At 46.7% G+C, this 22,109-nt stretch overlaps 2 protein-coding genes across 13 annotated transcripts in view; one reads left to right on the forward strand and one right to left on the reverse strand.

Moving 5' to 3' along the window:
- CCPG1 (cell cycle progression 1) lies at positions 1–19,856 on the forward strand. Of its 9 annotated transcripts, none has more exons than XM_060282835.2 (10): positions 1–508; positions 4,878–4,948; positions 5,711–5,837; positions 7,937–8,016; positions 10,264–10,477; positions 12,039–12,089; positions 14,361–14,615; positions 16,589–16,737; positions 17,433–18,832; positions 19,143–19,856. In XM_060282835.2, exons 2-10 carry the CDS (start codon positions 4,889–4,891, stop codon positions 19,324–19,326), a joined length of 2,520 nt encoding a protein of 839 aa, XP_060138818.2. In that variant the 5' UTR covers positions 1–508; positions 4,878–4,888; the 3' UTR covers positions 19,327–19,856. The 9 variants fall into 9 exon arrangements, with proteins under 9 accessions (XP_060138818.2, XP_088513263.1, XP_034986709.2 ...); XM_088657137.1 differs by having other exon boundaries at positions 16,616–16,737; XM_035130818.3 differs by having other exon boundaries at positions 1–135.
- The window catches only part of PIGB (phosphatidylinositol glycan anchor biosynthesis class B), a 15,604-nt gene continuing 13,335 nt past the window's right edge, over positions 19,841–22,109 (reverse strand). For 3 of the 4 annotated variants that reach the window (XM_035130825.3, XM_035130826.3, XM_088657141.1), the window contains 2 exons: positions 21,262–21,442; positions 19,841–20,237 (listed from right to left, as the gene is read on the reverse strand). In XM_035130825.3, coding sequence (XP_034986716.3) covers positions 20,112–20,237; positions 21,262–21,442 — 307 coding nt within the window. In that variant the 3' untranslated portion in view covers positions 19,841–20,111. The remainder of the gene's footprint in view (positions 20,238–21,261; positions 21,443–22,109) is intronic. The other variant, XM_088657140.1, reaches the window with a different exon arrangement.

Genomic DNA, 22,109 nt, shown 5'->3' on the forward strand with positions numbered 1-22,109 from the left:
GTTGTTTTGGCGAAGGAAGGAGGCGGCGGCGGCAGTAACAGCAGCAGCGCGAGCAGCCTGGCCCGAGTGCGCCTCACTTTCCCTGGCCTCTGCCCGTCCTGAGCTCTTCGCCCTCAGGGGGCCGGGCTCGCTCAGGTAGGCCCGGCCGGGAAGGTCTCCTCGCCATCTGACACCTGCGCCCTTTGCCTAGCTAGGCCCCCGAAGGGCCTCGTAAGGGACACCCCCGGGAGGGGGCGGGCAGGTCTACTCTGGAGGAAGCGGGCTTCGGAAGGCTGCCTCCCCGCGAGGCGCTGGGGAAACGCTTCCTGTTGCAGGCCTCGCTGTCTTCTGCCGGCCGAGGTACAAGCCGCACTTTGCAGTTCAGGGGTTTCCAAAGCAGAGGCGCCTCTGGATTAGTGACTGATTGGCCCTTCGCTGAACTGGAACTTTTGAGAATAGCACAGAGCCGCGCAATTATTTCGTTCCCCGAGTGCAGCTACTCCGAACTCTCCGCTTGGCTCAAGTGGAGGTGGGTGACAACTTGGCTCGGTCAAGGGGAAGGCGAGGCTGCAGCAGCCTGTCCTTCTCTCAGCTGCTGCAGGGGGCTCTTGGGATTCCCAGGCTGGCCCTGGAGAGTGTTTTGCTCTGTGACAGCTGACTCAGGAGAGGCGCTGCTGGTTCTTGACCAGTGCCTGGATGCAGTGTGGGCTGGGTGAATCCTGACAAGGCAGTTGCTATGGGAATTGGGTAGGTTGCCTGCCCAGTGGAGCTGAATTGCCCCTTATGGAGCACATGTGTCATCTAGGGGGACTCTTAGATCCAGCATTGGTGATGGAGGCTCATGCTGCTTCCATGGCTAGGAGTGCCTATTGGCCAGCCATTCCTGTGGTCCATGCATTGGTCTTATCATAGTTTGTTTACAGCCATGTGCTTTATTTGGGGCTGTATTTGGGCTTTGTTTGGAAAGTGAAGCTGGTGCAGAATGCAGCAACGAAGTTGGTGAGTGGGGTAGCTAGCTGCAAATGTATAGCAGTTCTAAAGGAAGAGCATTGGAGGCCAGTTAACTACTGATTCAGGTTCAAGACACATATGTTGGCTTAGGACCTAGGTATTTTCTGAACCTCCCCTCACAGATTTAGCTGACACCAACCCTAATAAATTTCAGGCAATTTAGTAAAGACATTTTTATTTGCTTTGGCATTTGGTTAGTTGATTGAAGGAGATGTTGCGGTTCTGTGACATCATTGTGATATATTGTTATGGTTTGGGGTTTTTTAAAATAAATTGTATTATTTTATGTTGTACAGTATCTTGCTTTAGGATTGATTTTAATGAAGATCAAGCACCTAAATGAAATAAGTAGCACACTTGTAACTAGATGTAGCAATATGTACTTTGATGGGAAGCTAACATTCCTGGTGACTCTGGTCAGATGGTGTGATGGACAACATGGGGAAATTAGTTTCTTTCTTCCTAGGAGAAAGCCCCAAAACAGAATCCTAATCAGGGAACAGCCCTGCCATATTTTAGACATTTCCCCATTAATTTAAAAGATTTTTCTAAAAATTGTCAAAGGTGGCTGCCTGAATCACTATTAAAACAATGCAACATTTTAAAAGCTAAAACGTAAGGAGTATAAATCAGTAAGATAAATAATTACCTATACAAACTAGAGTGTTCCTTGGTGGGGTGGAATTATACCGGTAGCATCCCTGCAAATCAGTTTCTGGAAGCGGCTAGCCCACCTAACCACAAATCCCTGTTAAGATATTTGTGTTTTAGAAGGGAACGACTTTCATGGCTGGTTGGTTACCTGGAATAACTTCTCCCTTGCTGCTAAGGCAGCTAGCTAATCAAGTGCCTTTAGAAGTACAAGTTGTACAAATAAAAAAAAATGCAGAGCGATTAATAGCAGCCATTGTATGCAAGATAATTAGTTAACATCCTTTAACGTTAAAAAGACATGATGACTCTGCTTGTTGACTTGCTGTGTGTTTTAATACTCTGCACAAGAATGACTATTCCACCTGACTTCGTTGCCCTGGGACTACTTTGCATCTGTTTCCATAGGTATAAGACAAGCCCCTTAGAAGTGGAGGAAGGGGCAGGGCACTGCCAATCTCTTCCTGCAGAGTGATGCCACTCATGCTGAACTCCCTGTTCTGCCTTCTAATTGGGGAGGTGGACAGAAACCTGCCATAAGCCCTGAAACAGAGAGGGGCTGAGCTGACTTGGAATCTGTTGGTTCCCAAGTGGACCCTACTGATTTATTTCTACTTTCTGCCCTAGGTGGCATGAGTGGGCCGGCTGTGGGTGTGGTGGCGGCCTTGTCACTTTGGTTAAGCTCTGCTCCTGCCCAGCTGAGGTTTGGTTTACAGCTGTATCAGGAAGTAAGCAAACACAGGAGGTCAGCATGCATAGGATTGGGCTGCCCCCATTTTAAACTCTGGGGCTGAGGGCAGGTGATCACCAGTTGAGATGACAGAAAAATCTGCCATGTGAAGTAAGGCTTTCAGCAGATTTGATTAGCACTGGGCTGTGGTTGGAGTTTTTAAGAGCTAATATTCTGCCTGTATCCAAGAAAGGAGATCAAATTGCTAAAGGTAGTAGAGCTGTTAGGTTATTTTCAGTGGCAGATAAGGCTTAGAATAATAAATGTTAAAGTGGATAGTTACAGGTAGGTAGCTGTGTTGGTTTGCCATTGTTGAAACACAATAAAAAAAAATCCTTCCAGTAGCACCTTAAAGACCGTAAGTTTGTCATTGGTATGAGCTTTCGTGTGCATGCACGTATCTGAAGAAGTGTGCATGCACACAAAAGCTCATACCTATGACAAACTTAGTTGGTCTCCAAAGTGCTACTGGAAGGAATTTTTTTTTTGTTAAAGTGGATGCTAGGCAGGATAGGTTCACTGTGGGTGGAATCAAAGATCAGTGCGTTTCTGGAGAAAGGGAATGTACTACACTCAGTCCCATGGAATTTCAACTTCCTACTCTTAGAAAACCCATTCCATACAGAGTTGTCTGCAACAAGCTCTCCTGTCATGGATGAGCTCTCCATCTGCAACAGGGGCTAGCAAGTCCTTGCCTACTCCAAACTGGAGAGTCTCCACTGTGCAGGGCATAGACAGTTCTGAGAAATGAGCTGCCCCTCAGGTACCTGGCCCAGTATTGCTGACGTTCCTGGGAGCACAAGTTTAAAACCACTGCTCTAGTCTGCATTTTGCTGATAACTATTATTTAAACAGGAAAAAGAGACTGGTGAAAAGACAGAAAGGCTGCAGAGTTTGTGGCCAGGTGCTGTGAATGCAGGAAAGCATGCCATTGGCTGAGAGCAGAATCGAGCACCCTGAGCACATCAGCTGCATTTGTCAAAAGAAAGGAGGTGCCTTCCAACCCATCTGGCTAGTGTGTGGCCAAAGACCCAAGGAAGTGAATTGCTTGTCTGGATGGGAAAGAAGTTGCTAGCCAAGTTTTTCAGGGATCAGTCTAGGAGCCTGTTTTAGTCAGTGTTTTTCCTTGGAAGAAAAGGGGGAGGAGTGTCCCTCTGATATTTGCACGTACCTAGCAAGGAAGTGTTGTTAATACAGAAAAGGCATTGTTCCACCCAGCAAACTGGGTGATCTTCTGAACTACGAAGTGACATTCAGCCGTGTCTAGCGTCAGGTTATGTGTTTGGGGGCAAACAGTGACTGTTTTTACAACTGGGTAAAGGTAAAGGGACCCCTGACCATTAGGTCCAGTCGTGACCGACTCTGGGGTTGCGGCGCTCATCTCATGTTATTGGCCAAGGGAGCCGGCGTACAGCTTCCAGGTCATGTGGCCAGCATGACAAAGCTGCTTCGGCAAGCCCTAGGCTCAGTGGTTTAACCCACAGCGCCACCTGCGTCCAACTGGTTGCAAAATAGCAAAAGAGGGAAGTGTGCTTCCCTCTAGTACTAGTTCATCACAAAACATCTGGGAGCTGCTCAGACGTGACAAGGCAAAGTTTTGGATATATCAGGTGAGGCATTTCTATGAAATATTGCCTCCCTTCTACGAGCTACTGATGAAGCAGTAGTTCCCCACCCTACCTCTTTCAAAAAGGGCGAGTTAAAGCTGGAGCAAATGGAGAGAAGATCAGTTAATGATCACAGGAATCAAGAATTTCTCTTCAGAATCTAAGATGGTGATAGAGCATCATTCACATCTTTCTCTCAAGTAGGACAAGGCAATCAGTGGCTACCAATCATGATGGTTGTGGACCACATTTTTGGAGACCGTTTCTGGATCATCACTGGGGAGACTGCTGTTGCGTTTATGTGGAATTCCCACAATGTGCATCTGATTTGCCACTGTGAGAACTGGATAGGCCTTTGGCCCTTCTTACATTCTTAGAAAGGCAAGCAGAGAGAGGCAGTATGTCTGTGTTTGGTTCTGGAAAAGGAAGAGGCAAAGGTTCGGCTGGCCCTCTTGCAGCCTGCCCTTCTTCCCTAGTTAAATTTTGCCTCATGTTCAGCATATGGTAGGTGGCCATATTTAGAAGGAGTTTTCTCTTTGAGTTAGATCAGAGATGGCCCTAGTGACTCTTAGGCCGCTTGCCTTGGTTGCCAGCTATGGGGAGAGTCTTCAATGTGGGCACGTTTGTGCAGTGCCCCTGCGCTGTCCAAATGGCTTGGATTGGGTCAGGTGAATATGGACAAGAGGTTAAGGGGATGTCCTGTCTTGCAGCAAAAGGTTGGATTAAATTACCTTTGTTCCCTACTCTGTGATCCCCGAATGCCATGAACTGGCTCTTTCTAGATTCTATTTGCAGTGGTGAAGTTTGAAATGTATTTGAACAGAGATCCCCATTTAGAGTCAAGTTGGCTAATCCTTTCAGGTGCCACATTTGTACTGTTCTTTGTTTTTTACTTTCAGCATCTGTCAAAATGTCTGAAAACTCCAGTGACAGTGATTCATCTTGTGGCTGGACGGTCATCAATCATGAGGTACTCTATGGCAGTGTATTTTAAGTGGGGCTGGTGGCGATTTCCTTCAGTAGCTGTTACTTTGGACTCAATGAAGGAAGAGCCCCCTATGCATTTTTCTGAGTTTTCAGCTAAGACACCAAGAAATGAGTTTATTTCTATAGGACACTTAGTTGAATCAAGCAAACCTCACAACAAAGCCAGGTAGCAGGGAAGAGCTCAAGAGCACTGATGAAGCCGATCCCATTATATTAGACAGGGCAAAGGAGAAGTCAAGATCAGGCCCTCCAGATGTTGTTTTGGACTACAATTCCGATCTTCCCTGACCACTGGTCCTGTTAGCTAGGGATCATGGGAGTTGTAGGCCAAAACATCTGGAGGGCCGCAGTTTGGGGGTGCCTGGTCTAGATGCTTCCATAACCTCAGGGCCACTGCAGCAAAATTTGATAAATGAGAGCAGTCAAGATTTGAGTTTGATCTAAACTCGAATGTGCTTCAGTAGGTTATGCTCCACTGGCTTAAGGTTTCCTGTTAACCTTGAAGTAATTTCTTGTATGGCTTAAAAGCTCATTCAAGATAGGTCTGGGAGAGATGCATGTCCGAGACTCTGGAAAAGTGCTGCTATTCAGAGTAGCCAAGCCAGTGAGCTGGATGGGCTGAGAGATGCAGTGTGCAGCCCTTTGAGCTCACAGGAGCCTTTACCCATTTATTTTCTTTGTTAGCTATCGCCAGGTGAGCACCTCTAGTTTTCCTTGAAAGCTCCCCCTTTTCTTTTTCATTTAGGGCTCTGATGTTGAGGCTGTAGCATCTGAATATGAAGCTTTAAGTGGTCATGTGGAGCCAGCCTTGGATGAATCTCCATCTCTCGCACAAGGTGATGATGAGCAAGAGCAGCCCATCGACTTGCAAAGTAAGTCTTAGGCCACAACTATGCCACCTGCAACCCCGTGTGCAGTGACAACTTGACTGCTTCTGTCGTGAGCTTGGGAACACTTGTGGAGCTTGAAGATGAATCTGATCATCAGGACATGTCAGTAAGGGCAAGAGACAGCAGGCCTTTGTACAGCCCAGTATGAAACTGGAAGGTTTCAAACAGGAGACTTTCCCCAGCCCTACCTGGAGGTGCTGCCTGGGATTAAATCTGTAACCTTCTGTGTGCAAAGCAAATGCTCAGTCATTAACTAACAGCAAACATAGGAGCTAGGGCATAATGACCTTGGATTGTGCCATTGTCAATACAGGTATTATATTCATGTCTTTCATCATCCAAGGAGCTCAAAGTGGCATACCTGGTTCTCCCTCTCTGCATTTTATCCTCACAACAACCCTGTGAGGAAGGTTACGCTGGGAGTCTATGACTGGCACAAGGTCACCCAGTGAGCTTCATGGCTGCATGGAGATTTTGAACCCTGGTTTTCCAGAGCCTAGTTTGGCACACTAACCAGTACACCACACTGCATCTCTTAACAAAAAGCTAGCTAAGGCTGAGGAGGGCATGTAGAAACACACTGAAAGGGTTATAGAGAACAGGGATGCATTTGCCATTAGAAGGTGTGACGGCACAGAGAGCCAGTGCTGTGAGGAAGCAAGCAGACCAAGCCACTTTCAACACTCCCATGGTCATCTGTGCTGTCACCGGGTTTTTTTTATTTATTTCCTGCCTGCCTCCACTGATCAGCCCTTTCACCTCTGTAATGTCTTTGCTGTCCCAGTGAACCCATTGTACTGGATGGGGGAGGGGAGGCATTTAGGTGTGAAGTGACAGCCAGGACATCTGGCCAAAGTTAAACCAAAACAAATTTACATTCTACTAAACACTATTTCTAGGAGGAACTCTCAATATTTTAAATCAGTTCAGTAGTTAACTCCAAAAGCAAACTGGGATGTGAAAAGGACATGGAAAATGCATCCATCTCAGTCTCTCACCTAAGCTGCTTTTCTACTAAAGCAAAAGCCTAGCACTTGCAGGAGCAGTTGACTCAAATGGACTCACTCTGAATTGAGTAATGCTACACTTTTCAAATTGGATGGAAGCCTGCTCGTGGGGCATGTCCAAATGATGCGTGATTGCCAACGCGTGGGTCCTTTTGGATCCAGAAAATTGTGGGGCAGGGCTGCCTGTACATTAAACTGCAGTATTTCATATAAAACAGCAGTATATCTTTGGATCCCAGACAATGTAGGTACATGGATTCGAAACAAGCTGTGGGAGCACACAGGAGCCAGAAGACACTGTACTGTGGACACAGCTTAATTCTAGTTTAGTCCCCTTCCTCCTTCCTTCTGAATACTACTAGGGGAACATGGAGGAGGGTGGAGGAAGAGGAGGAGGAAGAAGCTGGCAACCAGGGCCATCATTGGACTAGTTATTAGTAAAGTGGTAGGCAGGAGGGGGCTGGCTTAGAGCAATCTGAGGTTGGTAGGGCAATGCCCCATTTGCTCTTGTGGACGAGCAACCATGGGCTCTCAGACCAGCCTCTTCTGATTTATAGCTCTCTTTATCTTCAAAACTCCTCAGGCATCCTCCTCTCCTCCACTTGCCAGCTTCACTTGTATACCATGTTCTCATTCTCCACTCCCATCACTGCTATCTGGATGGCTTGAAGGTTTGATGGGGGGGGGGAGTAGAGTTTTGCAGAGTTTCTTTTTCGCCCAATGTTCTCCACCCCATTTCAGTTTCCTGGCCTGACCTTTCGTACCTCCTGGCAAGAATTGCCTCTAAACATAAAGGAGCAGTTTTCCAACCAAGACAAACACAAGGCAGCCAAGAGCCTCCTTGTAACTTTTCACAGCATAGGAGTGTGGAATAAACTCCCTGCCATTGTTCTGGAAGCAAACCCAGGGACAGTTTTGTTTCCTTGTTTAAGGAAGAATTCGCAATGCCTACAGAATGGGTACCTAATTTGTCTACAGGGTGGTGTCTGTGTCTGTTTCTCCTCTCCCCCCCCTCTGAGATAATTGTAGTATTTGCCTGTTTATCTTATATGTGCTCAACTTCTATTTTTGTAGCTGAATTTGGCCAGGCTGATGTGTCATCCATGGTAGTTCAAAGTCATTTTACCTCAGAGGCCACCAAGCCAGTTCCGGAGGTATGTTGTAGTTCTATGAAGCACACATACTGTATATTCGTGCATATAAGACTACTTTTTAACCCAGGAAAATCTTCTCAAAAGTCGGTCATCTTATACGCCGGGTCATATTTCTTATACGACAAATACATTCCAAACTCTATATTTTAACTGGAAAAGTTGGGGGTCGTCCATATGCCCAGTCGTCTTCTACGCTGGAATATACGGTACATAAGAAACTTGACTGGCTTGGGGTGGGGGAGCCAGTTATTCTTTGTCGGCCAGTTTCTAAAGGCAGAGTGTGCCAAAAGGGATTTTCTGGTTTGTGGAGAAGTCCTGTTCAGACAAATGGCTGTTAGTAGGGAGGTTACACATGGAAGAAGTTGTTTGAGCAAAAAATATATTATGATAGCCCCAGTTCATCTAGGCCATTTGTTGCCTGTAAGGTTCCTAAATTACACCTTTTTGAGGCAAACATTCTTTGAACCAGGCATTGGGTAGGAGGATTTGAAGATGTAATGCAAGGGGCTAGGCTTGTTAGATTTTGGTTAGGCTTTGTTCGATTTGATATAGAAGTGATGGAACTCTGATACCAATAGCTATAATAAGTCCATAGATTCAAGACTCTGTGCAGAAATGCTAATTGAATTCTTAATGGCTCTGAAAATCTCACAGCAAAACAGCTAGCTCCATCAAAAGGGATCACCTCAATAGTTTGCAACTTGCACATGGTGTGGTGAGGTTGTGTAGCAAACAATCCACTTCCTTGTGTTGCCAAATAGTCCTAGGACTCAGGGGTGCAAATAGAGGTAGAGATGTGGTGTCAAATATTCAGACAAACACCTGAGAAGTCTCCGTTCAGGTCAAGGCAAGATGGTCCTATTCCCCAGTAAAGCTGCACAGTGGAAGTATGTTTTGACCATGTGTTGGTACAAGTATGGAGTCAGATGGATGTCAAAGAATCAAAGAACTGTAGACTTGGAAGGGACTCTGAGGATCATCCAGTCCAACCCTCTGCAGTGCAGGAATATGCAGTTGTTTCATACAAGGAAGGATCAAATCTGTAACCTTGGCATTATCAACACCATTCTCTAACCAACTGAGCTATCCCTGCACTGATTGCCACCCCTGATTGTTGTACCCCAAAGCTGACAGATTCCAGGCACCAATGTATTAAATCTCTGACTGGCTGCGTCATCCCAATAGAGCCTGCTGCATTGATGCTACAATGCACAGATGTGGAGGCCACATCTGTGCATTGTAGCATCAATGCAGCAGGCTCTATTCTGGCTCTTCCCCTGCTCCTACCATTCTGGCTCTTCCCCTGCTCCTACCCGTTGCCTGTAATGCCTCAGCTTTTGGTGTGCACAATGGAGCCCCACCAACCCCTGCTGGCCGAACATGATAGAGGGAGATATCCACCTTACAGTTTGCTGATAACTTGCAAGCCCAGCACCTGCTGCTGATTCTTTTGGGCTAGTTTGATGGGGACCTGAGTTCCAGGCAAGGGCATGTAACCCTCAGGTATCTTTTTAGAAAAATAGGTTTGTTATATTACATTATAATGATTTAGTAATGTTGTATTAAAGTTAGTTAGTTAGTTAGTTAGTTAGTTAGTTAGTTATTGAACCCATATGCTGCTTTTCTAGAATAAAAAGGTAAAGGGACCCCTGCCCGTTAGGTCCAGTCACAAACAACTCTGGGGTTGTGGCGCTCATCTCACTTTACTGGCCGAGGGAGCCGGTGTACAGCTTCCGGGTCATGTGGCCAGCATGACAAAGCCACTTCTGGTGAACCAGAATGGTGCACGAAAACACTGTTTACCTTCCCGCTGGCGTGGTACCTATTTATTTACTTGCACTTTGATGTGCTTTCGAACTGCTAGGTTGGCAGGAGCAGGGACTGAGCAACGGGAGCTCACCCCGTCACGGGGATTCGAACCGCCGACCTTCTGATCAGCAAACTCTAGGCTCTGTGGTTTAGACCACAGCGCCACCCGCGTCCCTAGTCCCTAGGAGGGATGCAGAAGGTAAAACACCAACTAAACAGCTAGCTCTGCAATTGTAATCTTTGCTGATCCTTTTCTGAGATATACCTTGAAAAGTACAAGCAAACATGGGTTACTGTGTTTTTTTATGTGAAGCATTCCCGTCCCCCCAAAAAGCTGCAATGCAGATGTTCCAAAACACTTGGAAGACAATATAGATTCCACAGGTGAGAAAAATGCTTTATCCTGTGTGACACCTGTCCTTTTACATTACATCTAAGGATGAAAAAGAGAAAGTGACAGATGAAAGCTCCTGCGTGGGGGCAATTAGTGATGACTCTGACATTGTGACACTCGAGACACCGAAAGTAGAAGAAATTGGAAGCCCAGAAGAAGAAGAAGCTGTGCCTGCTGATCAGGCTGTTCCTGCTCCTGAAGTTTTTAACATGGGCTCCTCTTCGAGCAGCCAGTACACCTTCTGCCAGCCAGAAACAGGTAGGTGACGTCTCTTGCACCTTGTAGGCCAGACTTGGCCAGAAAAAGAGGCAGCAGGTAGTGCTATGTTCTGCAGGCTTCACAAATCAACTTGACCACCTTTCCTGCTGCCAGTCAAGTTAAGGAAATGAGATCAGTTTCAGGAGCAGCCCATGAATGAGTCAACAGTGACTTGAGCAGCCTCAGTTTCATTCCCCAAATCGTGGGATCGTATATGGCCTTTCTCTTAAAAGAAATTGACTTTGCACCATACTGATGGATCAAGTGATTAATTCTTGGCACAGTCCATTTAATTCCGTTAACAGTATAGGAGATCATGATACCACTTGCAAGAGACAGATAACATGGGAGCCAGTCAAAGAAAGCTCATTCCTAGCTAAGCTTTCGCTCCAGCTTCCATTCATATGTGCTGGTTTGTTTGTTGTTGTTGTTTAAACCTATTGGTTTGGTACCAGGAGTGTCTGCTGAAGTGGTTGATGGCCTTTGAAGCTGCATCCCCATCTTTAAATACAACAACATGAAGTCTTGGGGAAGAAAATCTCCTCTTTCCAAACCACAGCTGAGCTACACAGGGAAAAAATGAAGCAGAAAAAGTGCCCCGGTAGAGCCCTGCATGATTTCTGTTAGGGGGGAAAGATCTTTAAATAATTGGAGGTTGTCCGGTTTCACCTTGGCCTGGATATGAGGTTAGGCTCTTTTCAAGTGTTAATACTTTGCCTGTTCAGCCTTTTCTAAGCAAATTTGATATCCGGCCTCTATCACCTCTTCAAGTCCCATGCCTTTTCTAATCACTGCAAATTTAGAAATGAAATGCTAGAATTGCCTGCCTGTTCATCAGATGCAGTTGGCTGATCTTATTTCCAAGGGGTGTTGGGATTCCCAGGACTGAAGTCTCATTAGGTAAGCCACCCTCCCCCCAACATGGTGCCCTTCAGATGTTTGGGATGCTGCTACTGTCAGCCCCAGCATCATATGGGGCTGCTGGAATGTTAGGAGATGTACTTCAAACATCTGTATGGCACCAACTTGGGGAATGCTGCTGCAAGGAAAATGCTTTCACCCAGCAAGTGCGTTTTGCCTGTGCGACTGTCTCTTCTGAGACTTCCCCAGCCGCCATCTAAACATTAACAGAATCTGCTTGACAATCTTAAAGTGTTCATAATTCTGTTTCCCAGGCTCCTGCCATGTGCCTCTATTTAAAATCTACCCAGAGAAGAAGCAGTTTGTACAGGGGCATGTCAGAGACTGGACTTGAGTGTGTACACAGTGCAGGGCCTTCAGAGTCAGGGTCTCAAAATTTTGAGTCTGGGAGAGTCGGGGCCTAGGGACCACCCCCAGCTGCCGACAGGACAGCTGCTCTTGGGGCCAGGGGTTTCACATGTATCAGAAAAGAAGCCTTGGAAACCCTAATGTCTCATTTGCTTTTGGTGATCAAGGTGTCATATACCTATGCTTTCTATCTGCTCCCACCCTAGCCAAATTGCTTTGTGGTCCTGTGTTGCATTTTCCTTTTAGTCAGAGGTTAAAAATCTCTTCTTTCTGTTATATATACATACAAAAGCCAGTTGGCTGGAGAAGCTCCGGAAGATCCCAGAGTGTATCAGTGGATGGGGTGAGCAGCTAAAGCGGCAAATGGCCAGCAAGGTCCCTTTCCAAGGGGGCCTAACTGCTTGTGCCTGGTGTGAGCTGTGGCTTGTGGTGTGGCATCTTGTCTGCTTGTGTGGTGGGGACAGCTGTTTCAGGAGCTAGTTCAAGTTGTTGCTTACTGATGGCAGGATCAGGAAAAACAAAGACAAATATGGAGGGGGCAGGGAAAGGGAGTGAGGGGGAATCCATTTGGCTTGTTTTGGGAAGCCCCCTGCATTTTGAATCTGGGAAGCTCCTTCTCCAGGGACAACTGTAAGAACAAGCCTATACCCCCTAACTCAACTAAAATGTGTGTCATTAAATGCAATAATCTATTACAATATTTATAGATTAATCTAATGCATCAGGTTGTTCCTCTTTTTTCTGGCTTCCTCTTGACATGCTGCTTTGCATCACTGGCCTATTGTAGATGTGCTTGAATGTTGAGTGAACTGTCTGCCTTAGAACTGGCAGGAATCTTAAACTTGTAAGTGACTTGGGGGAACCCCTTTGGGTTGACAGTAGGGAGGAGGGCTCTTTCTGGCCCTTCAGCCATATTGACCCCCTTCCATTTGCTCCATGGACACCTGAATGACCATCCTGTCACTGGTTTCTCATAGTGGGTGGCACCCCCCCCAAATTATCTGAGGCCATGTGGCCTTGATATGAGCCAATCTTTATCTTACAATCCTGTTTAGACAGATATGTGCATTTGCATTAGGGTGCGTATGATGCTTTCAGTGGCAATATTGATGGAATGGATAAAAGGGCCATTTAGGCAGGCCCCCTACTTCTAAAAATGCACCCACACCCTTCCTCCCAAGACCAACCCACATGATCCAGCTGTTAAATCTACTGATCACTGCAGCAAGGAACATACAGTGCAGCCAAGTTCTTGGTTACTTGAGCGCAACAACAACACACTGCTGGCAAAGCAGAGTCCCGGGGTGGATGGGGGCAAGAAGATTCCTCCTGGTTCTGGGTTTCTGCTTTTTCAGAAACCCCAAAGCCAAGTTTTGTCAGAATTTTAAAGACCCCAACACCTTAAATTTTAAGAAATATAATGGTATTTATATATTTTCTTGCCCTTCTGAGAGGGAGCAAGGATGTCATTCTCTGTACACAACTGAGGGAAGGAAGAGGGCTTGCTCAGAACTAGCAGTATGTGGGCGAGGACATGGCTGAAGGAGAAACTCCTGCCCCGCCACAGGGGACACACCTTAGCAGGCTCTGATCTTCTCCTAGGCTGGAGAGGACAATCCTATATAATAATGTCCAAGTTGTCCCTGCGTCCAAGCTGTCCCGTGTGTCCCTGGGTCACTGCGCATGTGCGCTAGGGATACAGGGATTGGACAGCAGAGACTGCGCGCGCGCACTCTCCCCCCCGCCTCCTCCAACCGCCGCTCCCGCCGGACACCGCCTCACTGCAGGGCACGTCAGGGAAGCGAGGGTGGAGGCCGGCGAAGGCCTCCTCACAACCCTCCCTGGCCCGTGAGAGGAGCGGCGGTTGGAGGAGGCAGGGGGGGAAGAGTGCACGCGTCCTTCCTGTCGGCGGCTGGGGGAGAGGAAGGAAGGAGGAGAAAGCAGCGCTTTCTCCTCCTCCGTTCCTGTCCCCCTGCCGCCGACAGCAAGGACGGGTCCCAGGGTTCAGAGAAGCGCTGCGCAAGCGCTTCTCCTAACCCTGGGATGTCTGCTTCCTGTCGGTGGCTGCGGGAGAGGAACGGAGGAGAAGGCAGCGCTTTCTCCTCCTCCGTTCCTGTCCCCCTGCCGCCGACAGCAAGGACGGGTCCCAGGGTTTGGAGAAGCGCTGCGCAAGCGCTTCTCCTAACCCTGGGATGTCTGCTTCCTGTCGGCGGCTGTGGGAGAGGAACGGAGGAGGAGAAAGCAGCGCTTTCTCCTCCTCCGTTCCTGTCCCCCTGCCGCCGACAGCAAGGACGGGTCCCAGGGTTCAGAGAAGCGCTGCGCAAGCGCTTCTCCTAACCCTGGGATGTCTGCTTCCTGTCGGCGGCTGCGGGAGAGGAAAGGAGGAGGAGAAAGCAGCGCTTTCTCCTCCTCCGTTCCTGTCCCCCTGCCGCCGACAGCAAGGACAGGTCCCAGGGTTCGGAGAAGCGCTGCACAAGCGCTTCTCCGAACCCCAGGATGTTCTAGCGCCCGTTATTAAACGGGCTGAAAACCACTAGTACTCCATATTTGTGTCAGGATAGGAGGCTGCACATTCCTTGCCGACAGCTTAAAGGATTGTGGGTTTGCTTTTCAGTCTTTCTGCCTCATCCCAGTGGCGAAGAATCAAGCAGCGACGAAACCAGCAATCGTTCTAGCCCCACCCTGAGGCGACGACGTGCGAAGAAGAGGTTGGTCTCAAGTTCTGAATCAGAGGATGTGCCACCTCTTGAACAGGAGACCGAACAGGCCAAAGAGCATTCGCACAAACATCAGTTCAGTAGTGGCCTTAATAGGTGCATTATCCTGGCACTGGTGATTGCTGTCAGCATGGGCTTCGGGCATTTTTATGGTGAGTACATGAACCATCTTAATAGAAATACTTTTTTTAACCAGTGGCATTTCCTCACAGGGTGCCATAAAGGCCAGATCCTTACTTGCCCTATCCCCTGCAGGCCAAATTTGAGAGATGGGCAGTTAAGAGAGTTGGCGGCATATGGAACTTAGCTTGAGGACATTTACATTTACATTCACATCTTAACAAGCAAAAATCCCTACTTGGAATTGCAAGTGCCCAGGTTGTGCCTTGGGACCAGTCGCCTAACTTGCAGGGTCCTTGTGGGGAAATTCTCTTGCACATGGTCCTCAGCTGCTGGGTGGGAAAGTGGGATATAACAGAAACTGGCAATATAGATGAAAAGAGATGTGATTCTTACAGCTGGCATGTTCTCCCTGCCAGTCTGCAAGCTGAGGGAGATGTCTCAGTTAACAGGCTCCTAGGTAGGATGGGTGACTTGTGATTTCACCCATTCCACTGACACGCTTTTGCTTTGTGTGTGTGTCAGGTTGAAATTTAGTTGTAAAATTCAGTCACTGATCCCCTGCCTGTGTTTTGTGGTTTCTACTGTTTATCCCAAACATAGTGACCAGTCATCTAAAATAGAAAAAGTCCTGTGTGCAAAACTCCTTTAGTTGACAACCCAGATTCCTGATGTTCTGTTCTAGTAATACCATTTTTACTGGTAAAAAGAGACTAAATATTCTTGATTTGAGTTTTAAAGCATTTAGTAGAACAACCTTGGAGCAAAACTTAACACCTATCCATTATTTTGTCCTCAGGGAAATTTGAAGGTAAGAGGCTTGGTTGGAATGTGTTGCTGTGAAACAGAGGCTATGGGCCTTTTCTCTCACCTTCTCACTCTGATATGCTTTTTGACTGTGGATTCTCCAGATGAATCTTGTTTTCCACTGGGGGGGGGCACCATTGGAGGCGCTTGGACTTGGGCTATTTAGTCCAGCTCCTACATTGGAAAACATTTTTTCATGACTTTCTGGTTCTTTGGAGATAGCATGCACATTTTGATGTCGGCACTCGAATTCCTGGATGGGAGGTGTTTGTGTGCTACGTGTGTAGGGGAATCAAATTAGCCTTTTGCTTCTTGAGAAGGTAAATGTGTCTGTTGGGCCAGTAGTTTGTGCTCAGGCACTTAACAAAAAAGCTCTGCGGGCTTGTGTGGATTCCAAGCATCCTGTTGCTGCTGCTGCCCCTTGTACCTTTTCCATGATTCTTAAGGTCAGGGTCCTTTCCCCTCCTGGGTGGACCTGCCCTTCATTGTTTGCAGTTGGTTTGTGCTCAGAGGGCAGGACTTTGAAGCAGCCTCCACTGCTCTCTTCCTTAGTCACTAACACAGGCCTGGGGAGGATTTGTGGTCCTCTGGCTGATTCCAACCACTGGCCATGCTGGCTCTTGGTGTTCAGCAACATCTAGAGGGCACCAGCTTCCCTAACCCTGCTCTCATGGCACTGAGCTCTCATGGCATTTGTGACATGACATTGCATGATACAGATTTGCATGTAGTTGTTTTCATGTTATTTGTACTGATCGTAGTACTTCATATGCTTCACCTTTTCAGAGAGGAATGTATGTTACAGGCTTTCTTTGTCCAAATTGATGCTGCTATTGTAATAGATGTTCTAAGGAGGCCTGACCTGGATTTGCCCCTCTGATTTTGCTGTTTTGCTAATACAGGTTAATGTGAAGCTGTGCACAGGGATACACTGGGGCTTTGTGAGTGTTCTGGGCCCCATCAGTCTGTTCATTTAATGATGGATCAGGGTCTTTGCCACTGAGCTTAGCTTGCTATCATCAGCCTAGCGTTGATGCCTTATTTTGTTAATGCAAAAGTCTAGCACAGCTGTTGCAAACAATTAAAAAGGTGACCGTTTTAAACTACACTGTTCACTGATTAATGTATTATGCAGGACTGAAGAGAAAAAAAGCCATCATCACTGATAAGCTGCCTAATTTCCAATTTTTCTTGTCAGATAAAAGAGAAAATTTTCTGTTTCAAGGTACTGTTCAGATCCAAGAACGCCAGCAATTGGTTGAGAAAACTCATGAAGATGAACTGAATGGTATAAAGGATAATCTTATTCAGTGCCAACAAGAACAAGGCATGAAAGCAGAATGTAAGGTAAAGGTGGCTTTCCCGCCATACTTGAAAGCGAGAAATGATATTTTGCCTTTGGCTTGCAAACTCTACCTCCACTGGGAAACTTTGCTGTCATTGCTACCGCAAGTGTTGGAAGCTGTCTTCTAGATGAAGGCATGGCAAAATCCAGTCTTGGCATAGCAGGCAATTTTGAACTGGCTCAATGTCAACCACAGAGGGTAGGAGAAGATGCCATTGTATCTGCATCTTGAAGCTTTTAGAGTGGGTCAGATGATTATTCTGTAGCAAGGGCTGGGTAGTCCCAATTGCCATTGTCCTTGCCTTGAGCGCTTTCTCCCCAGAAGCATATCCAGCCTCAGCTTCCTCTGTGCTTGGCCCATCCAGGCTCCATGGTTCCCCTTCTTCTGGGGCTGCAGCCATGCATCTTGCTGTGGACAGCTGGCCCCTAAACACAGCACTCCCAGGCAGCGTTTGTGAGGTTTTCTATCAAAAGTGGAGAAGACTTTGCAGGCTTTGTGGGGGAATGTACAACTCTGCACGGCCTGTTCCCCTTGCCCCTAGAGCAAGTGCCACAGAAGCTCCTTACTAGCCCTACTTATCCATTGGTAGGTTGGGTCCTCCTTAGCTGTCCTCCTCCACCCTCCCAGTGTTCTTGCAGCATTTGGACACTGGCACACAGCAGCTGATGTGTTTGCTTTCATTTTGTCTCTGATCAGTCTCTAAAGGAAGGCCTTGAAATGTGCTTGCATACAACAGAAGTGGAAAAGAAATCCTTTGAATCTCAGAAGCATCATCTTGCTTCAGAAAACCAGCACCTGAGAGAATCTCTAGAGAGGGAGGAAAAAGCTTTGGCATTGCTGCAAGAAGAACTGAGAAAGCTGAGAGAGCAGATTCGGCACCTGGAGAACAAAGGTTCTGGCCCAGAGTTGGTTGCCACCGAGAATCAGAAGCTGAAAGCCCACCTGGAGGAGGAAAGGCATCGCGTGCAGAGTTTTGTGAAGCAAAAGGAGACTCTGTTGGCAGAGGCCCAGATGCTGCGAAGGGAACTGGACAAAGAGCGCCAGCTGACAGTGGCTCTCAGGGAAGAACTGGACAAGTTAAGTTCTCAGCAGGCGTCTCCTGAGGGGGCGGGTGCTGGCGATCAGAGCCAAGAAATAGAAGCTTTGCGGGGAAGGCTGACAGCGCTGGAGGAGAAGCTGAGCTTTGAGCAGCAGCGTTCTGATTTGTGGGAAAAGCTGTATGTTGAAGTCAAGGACCACGTCGAGAAGAAAGAGCAGACTGAGAGGCCGCAGAAGCCAGATGGGAAAGGAACCAACAAAGCCAAAAGGAAGCCAAAAGGAACATTTTTTGGTTCTGTGAAAGAAACTTTTGATGCCATGAAAAATTCAACCAAGGAATTTGTCCGACACCACAAAGAGAAAATTAAACAGGCCAAAGAAGCCGTGAAAGAGAACTTGAGGAAATTCTCAGATTCTGTGAAGTCCACCTTCAGGCACTTTAAGGACACAACAAAGAATATATTTGATGAAAGGGAGAAGAAAAAGTACAGTGACAGCAGGCATGAGGCGAACAAAAAAGGGAAAACAGGCAGCTCCCAGGAAGGGTTACACAAGCCTGAGGCCCACCGCTCACCTGGCAGCCAGAGAGAGTTTAGAGATGGAAGGCGATCCAAAGAGAGCCGTTCCCCTCCGCACTTCCCCAAGGATCCTCCCTTCCAGGAATGCCCCAAAGGTAACAGAAAGCATCGCCCTCTTGTTCTCAAGGGATGTTCAGGCATCTTTGACTGTGCCCACCAGGAGTTTGTGAACCTCTTTGACAAAGACTTGGACCCAATTCGGGCAGATGAATTTAATCAATTAATGCACAAATATTTGCAGCAAGAAGTAAAGAACTTCCACCACTGGCGAGAACTGGAGATCTTTGTGAATAGGTTTTTCCGTAATGGCGTCTTTATACATGATCAGATGCTGTTCACGGACTTTGTTAATGATGTTAAGGATTACCTTGAAGACATAAAAGAATACCAGAGGAACAGTGATGGTGTATTTGAAGACCTGGATAAATATATCTACCGATACTACTTTCATTATGATCACTTGCCTCAGCACAGGCCAAGGTTGGTACTAAAATTCTGTTAATAATTTAAACTGGGCATGTTTGAGTTGTGAAAGCCTCCATAAAGAGGGGTGATTATGCCATCCTCAGATAAGGGCACCAGTTCCATTGTACATTAAGCACCACAGTACAGAATTTCCAATGTAGCAAAGTGGCAGTGTGCGTCAAAGAGAAGGGAAGGAATTCAATTCCACCCACTTGCCGTATCCACTTTGCTTATTTTAAATAACAAAGTTAGTTGTAGCCTCTCAGAGGATTTAATACTGAGGTGCTCATGCAGCACTAACTTCCCTTTTGTACTTTACTTTCAGCCACCCTGCTAGGCGGGCTCCTTTCACGCACCCTCATAGTCCACAGCAGGACAGACATGCTGCAAAGCACCAGCATCGCTACAAAAGAGAAGGCCGGTGGCACAAGCAAGGGCGCAGCAACGGAAGACACATGGCAAATTTGGAGATAGAATTGGGCCAGATGCCCTTTGATCCAAAGTATTAAACAGCTGTTGTCCGATGGAAGCCAGCAGGATGGTAAAAATAGTGGACGAGTGGCTGTTTCTGCAGCTGGCTGAGGCTTTCGGCAGAGCAATCGAGGGCACGTTTCCCCTTCCCTAATGACACTCCCTCCCCCCTGCAAAGATCAGCCCAGCTTCTCCATCTTTCTCCTTTCCTTTCAGCCTTCTTGGGAAACATTAATTTGGGTGCAGTCCTACTATTGCAATAAATTAAGCAGGGTAAGCAGTAGCTTGTGTGTGCTTGCAAAATAAGCTTCTTTGCACTGGTTGGTACTAGAATTCATACTTGATTCAGACTTAATGTTAGAGTAATATTATGATGTACTAATTTCATCTCATACTGTTCAGAAGCATGTCTGTTTTACAACTGTCTATTTGTTCTTGTGATGGGGTTGGAACCTGTTGACTTCATGTGTGTGTGCTATTTTCTGATCAGCTTGCTGACTTGCATTTGAAATTTCTTGTGCATCTGCAAATTGTAGAAGAAAAATAAAGATGTGGTTGGAAAAACTTACTTTTATTTTTATAAGTTTGCATAGCTAAACATCCTCAGAAAAGGACTCAAAGCCTTTGTTAAGGCCACGCTTGTGTTATCTTGCGCATGCTGTCCATGCTGAAGTGTGTCTTCTCTACACCCGCAAAGAAAAATGGTCCAGGCTGCAATCAAAGTTCCATTAACTCAGCAAGATTTACTGCTAAGCGAAGAGGACTGTTCTATTAACTATATCTCATGTGAAACATAGACCCACGTGGTGATCTGAGACCATCTTCAAAGACGCTTTTGATTTCTTTTGTAGACATAAATGGAGCTCCCGATTCGTTCTTGAGGCAGATGAGTGTGAAAAAACATGGCAACTTTTTCATACCTATTTGTAACGAGAAATGATGATATATCCTAGAAGTAAAAAAAGTCAATATTCAAGTAACAGTTCTGGACCAAACATCAGGGTCCAGCAAACAAGTATTGAGGAAGAACCATCATTATGCCTGGCAACATTCATTTTTCCACCATTTATTTTGAAGATCGGGGGGGGGGGGGACACTGTAGAATTGTATATTGCTAGGAAGTTAAATTTTCAACCTAATTTTGTTGAGTAACTCATCAGCCACTAGCAACTTGCATTTTCATAAAAGTGGAAAGGGCACAAATCCATTATCCACTGCCCTAAAGGCCAGGAGTTGCCAACCTTTTTGGACCAGTACACTTTTTTATTTTATTTTGAGACAGTGCTACAGGCACCAGTTACAAAATGGCTGCCATAGAGCAGGACTATAGTTCATCCCAGAAGAGTGCGTGAGTACACACACACACACACACAAACACACACACAGGCCATCGCAGGCACCACCACACTGGCTATCCTTGCTATGGCCTGACCAGTTCAGGTGCTCTGAATTTCTCCACATGGAACATGTTTTGTGGCACCACTTTCTGATAGTTTATTTTCAACGGTATCACAAGAGGAAGAATTAGCTGGATCAAAGAGAACTGTGGACAAACCAAAATGTGAACCCACCCTTACACAGTGTGGAGTTCATGGGTGGAAATAGCTTCCAAGGGGAGGTGATGTCTGTTAGCTTTAGTGGGACAGAGGAGGAGAATGAAGCTTATCAATTCAGTCATGGGAGGAATATGAACCCCCCAACTTCAGAGGGAGCAATGAGAGACGCAGACAGTTGGTCTCATCCAGCGAACTCTTTTTACCTTCTTAAACACATGCATTCATTCATTTTCCATCCTCCACCCCAAGGTCCCTGGGTGGGTCACAATTTCAAAACAACAATAAAAACAGTTTAAAACGACTTATGCTTACACCCTCTGTAATCATCTCGTCCATCTCCTTGATGAAGATGCCAATAGGTGTGTGATTGATGCCCCACTGAAAACAAAGACTGGGATTCTTCTGCACTTCCCTTACCTGCTCAAGCACGCTGAAGAACACCAAGTGCGTGGGTAGCAGCGTAACATTGGAAAACGTTTCAGTGAGCCAGCTGAGAGGGTCTGCATAAAATAAGTCGGCTTCATCAAGGTAATTTGCCCTTCCAGTCAAATCAGGGGGGCACTGAAGAAACCTCAAATGTAGTGGACAATGAACATGGCTAGAAGGGGGGGGAGAGAGACAGGCATTAATACAAATGGCTGAGGCTATTTTGCATTAGCAAGTATTGGCAGCGCTTCTTTTCCACATGCTGATCTGATTACACACATACCAGTGTCTATGTGTGTTATCACTTGATAAGCACAGCAAAAATGGGACCTGCAGAATGGATGGGAAGGGCTGAAGGTTCCTTTTCCACACACTCTGCTACAGATAAGTCCCCATGTCACCTGGTGAAGACAAAGTGTTAGGCAGCGGAGACTTCCTGTGCTTTGGAATTCGAAGTGGCACTGACTCTACAGGCGCAAAGACATGTGGAAATGGCTCAACAGCTAGAATACAGTCCCAGTTCCCACAACCCCAATAGGGGCACAACTTCCAGGGTCCCCTCAAGTGTGAAACTGGGCAGTGTTACACAGATACAGGGTTCTGGGTTCTCTATCTCAAGCTCTTTGCATCAGTTCCAGCAACAGCTGCTGATCCAGCCGGAAAGACACAATAAGCCCACTGCTGCTGTTACAAAAAGTATAGCACTAATAACGAGTCAGTTTAAGGAGAAACGTCTTCCAAAGGCTGATTACATCAGCGTGAATCCAGCATATAAACTATTTAGAGGACAATCCTATCAATGGTCCTTGGCAGGCTGTTCCAAAGGCCAGATCAGGAGG

Source organism: Zootoca vivipara, chromosome 13, assembly GCF_965207765.1.
Source record: "Zootoca vivipara chromosome 13, rZooViv2.hap1.1, whole genome shotgun sequence".
NCBI lineage: Eukaryota > Metazoa > Chordata > Lepidosauria > Squamata > Lacertidae > Zootoca > Zootoca vivipara.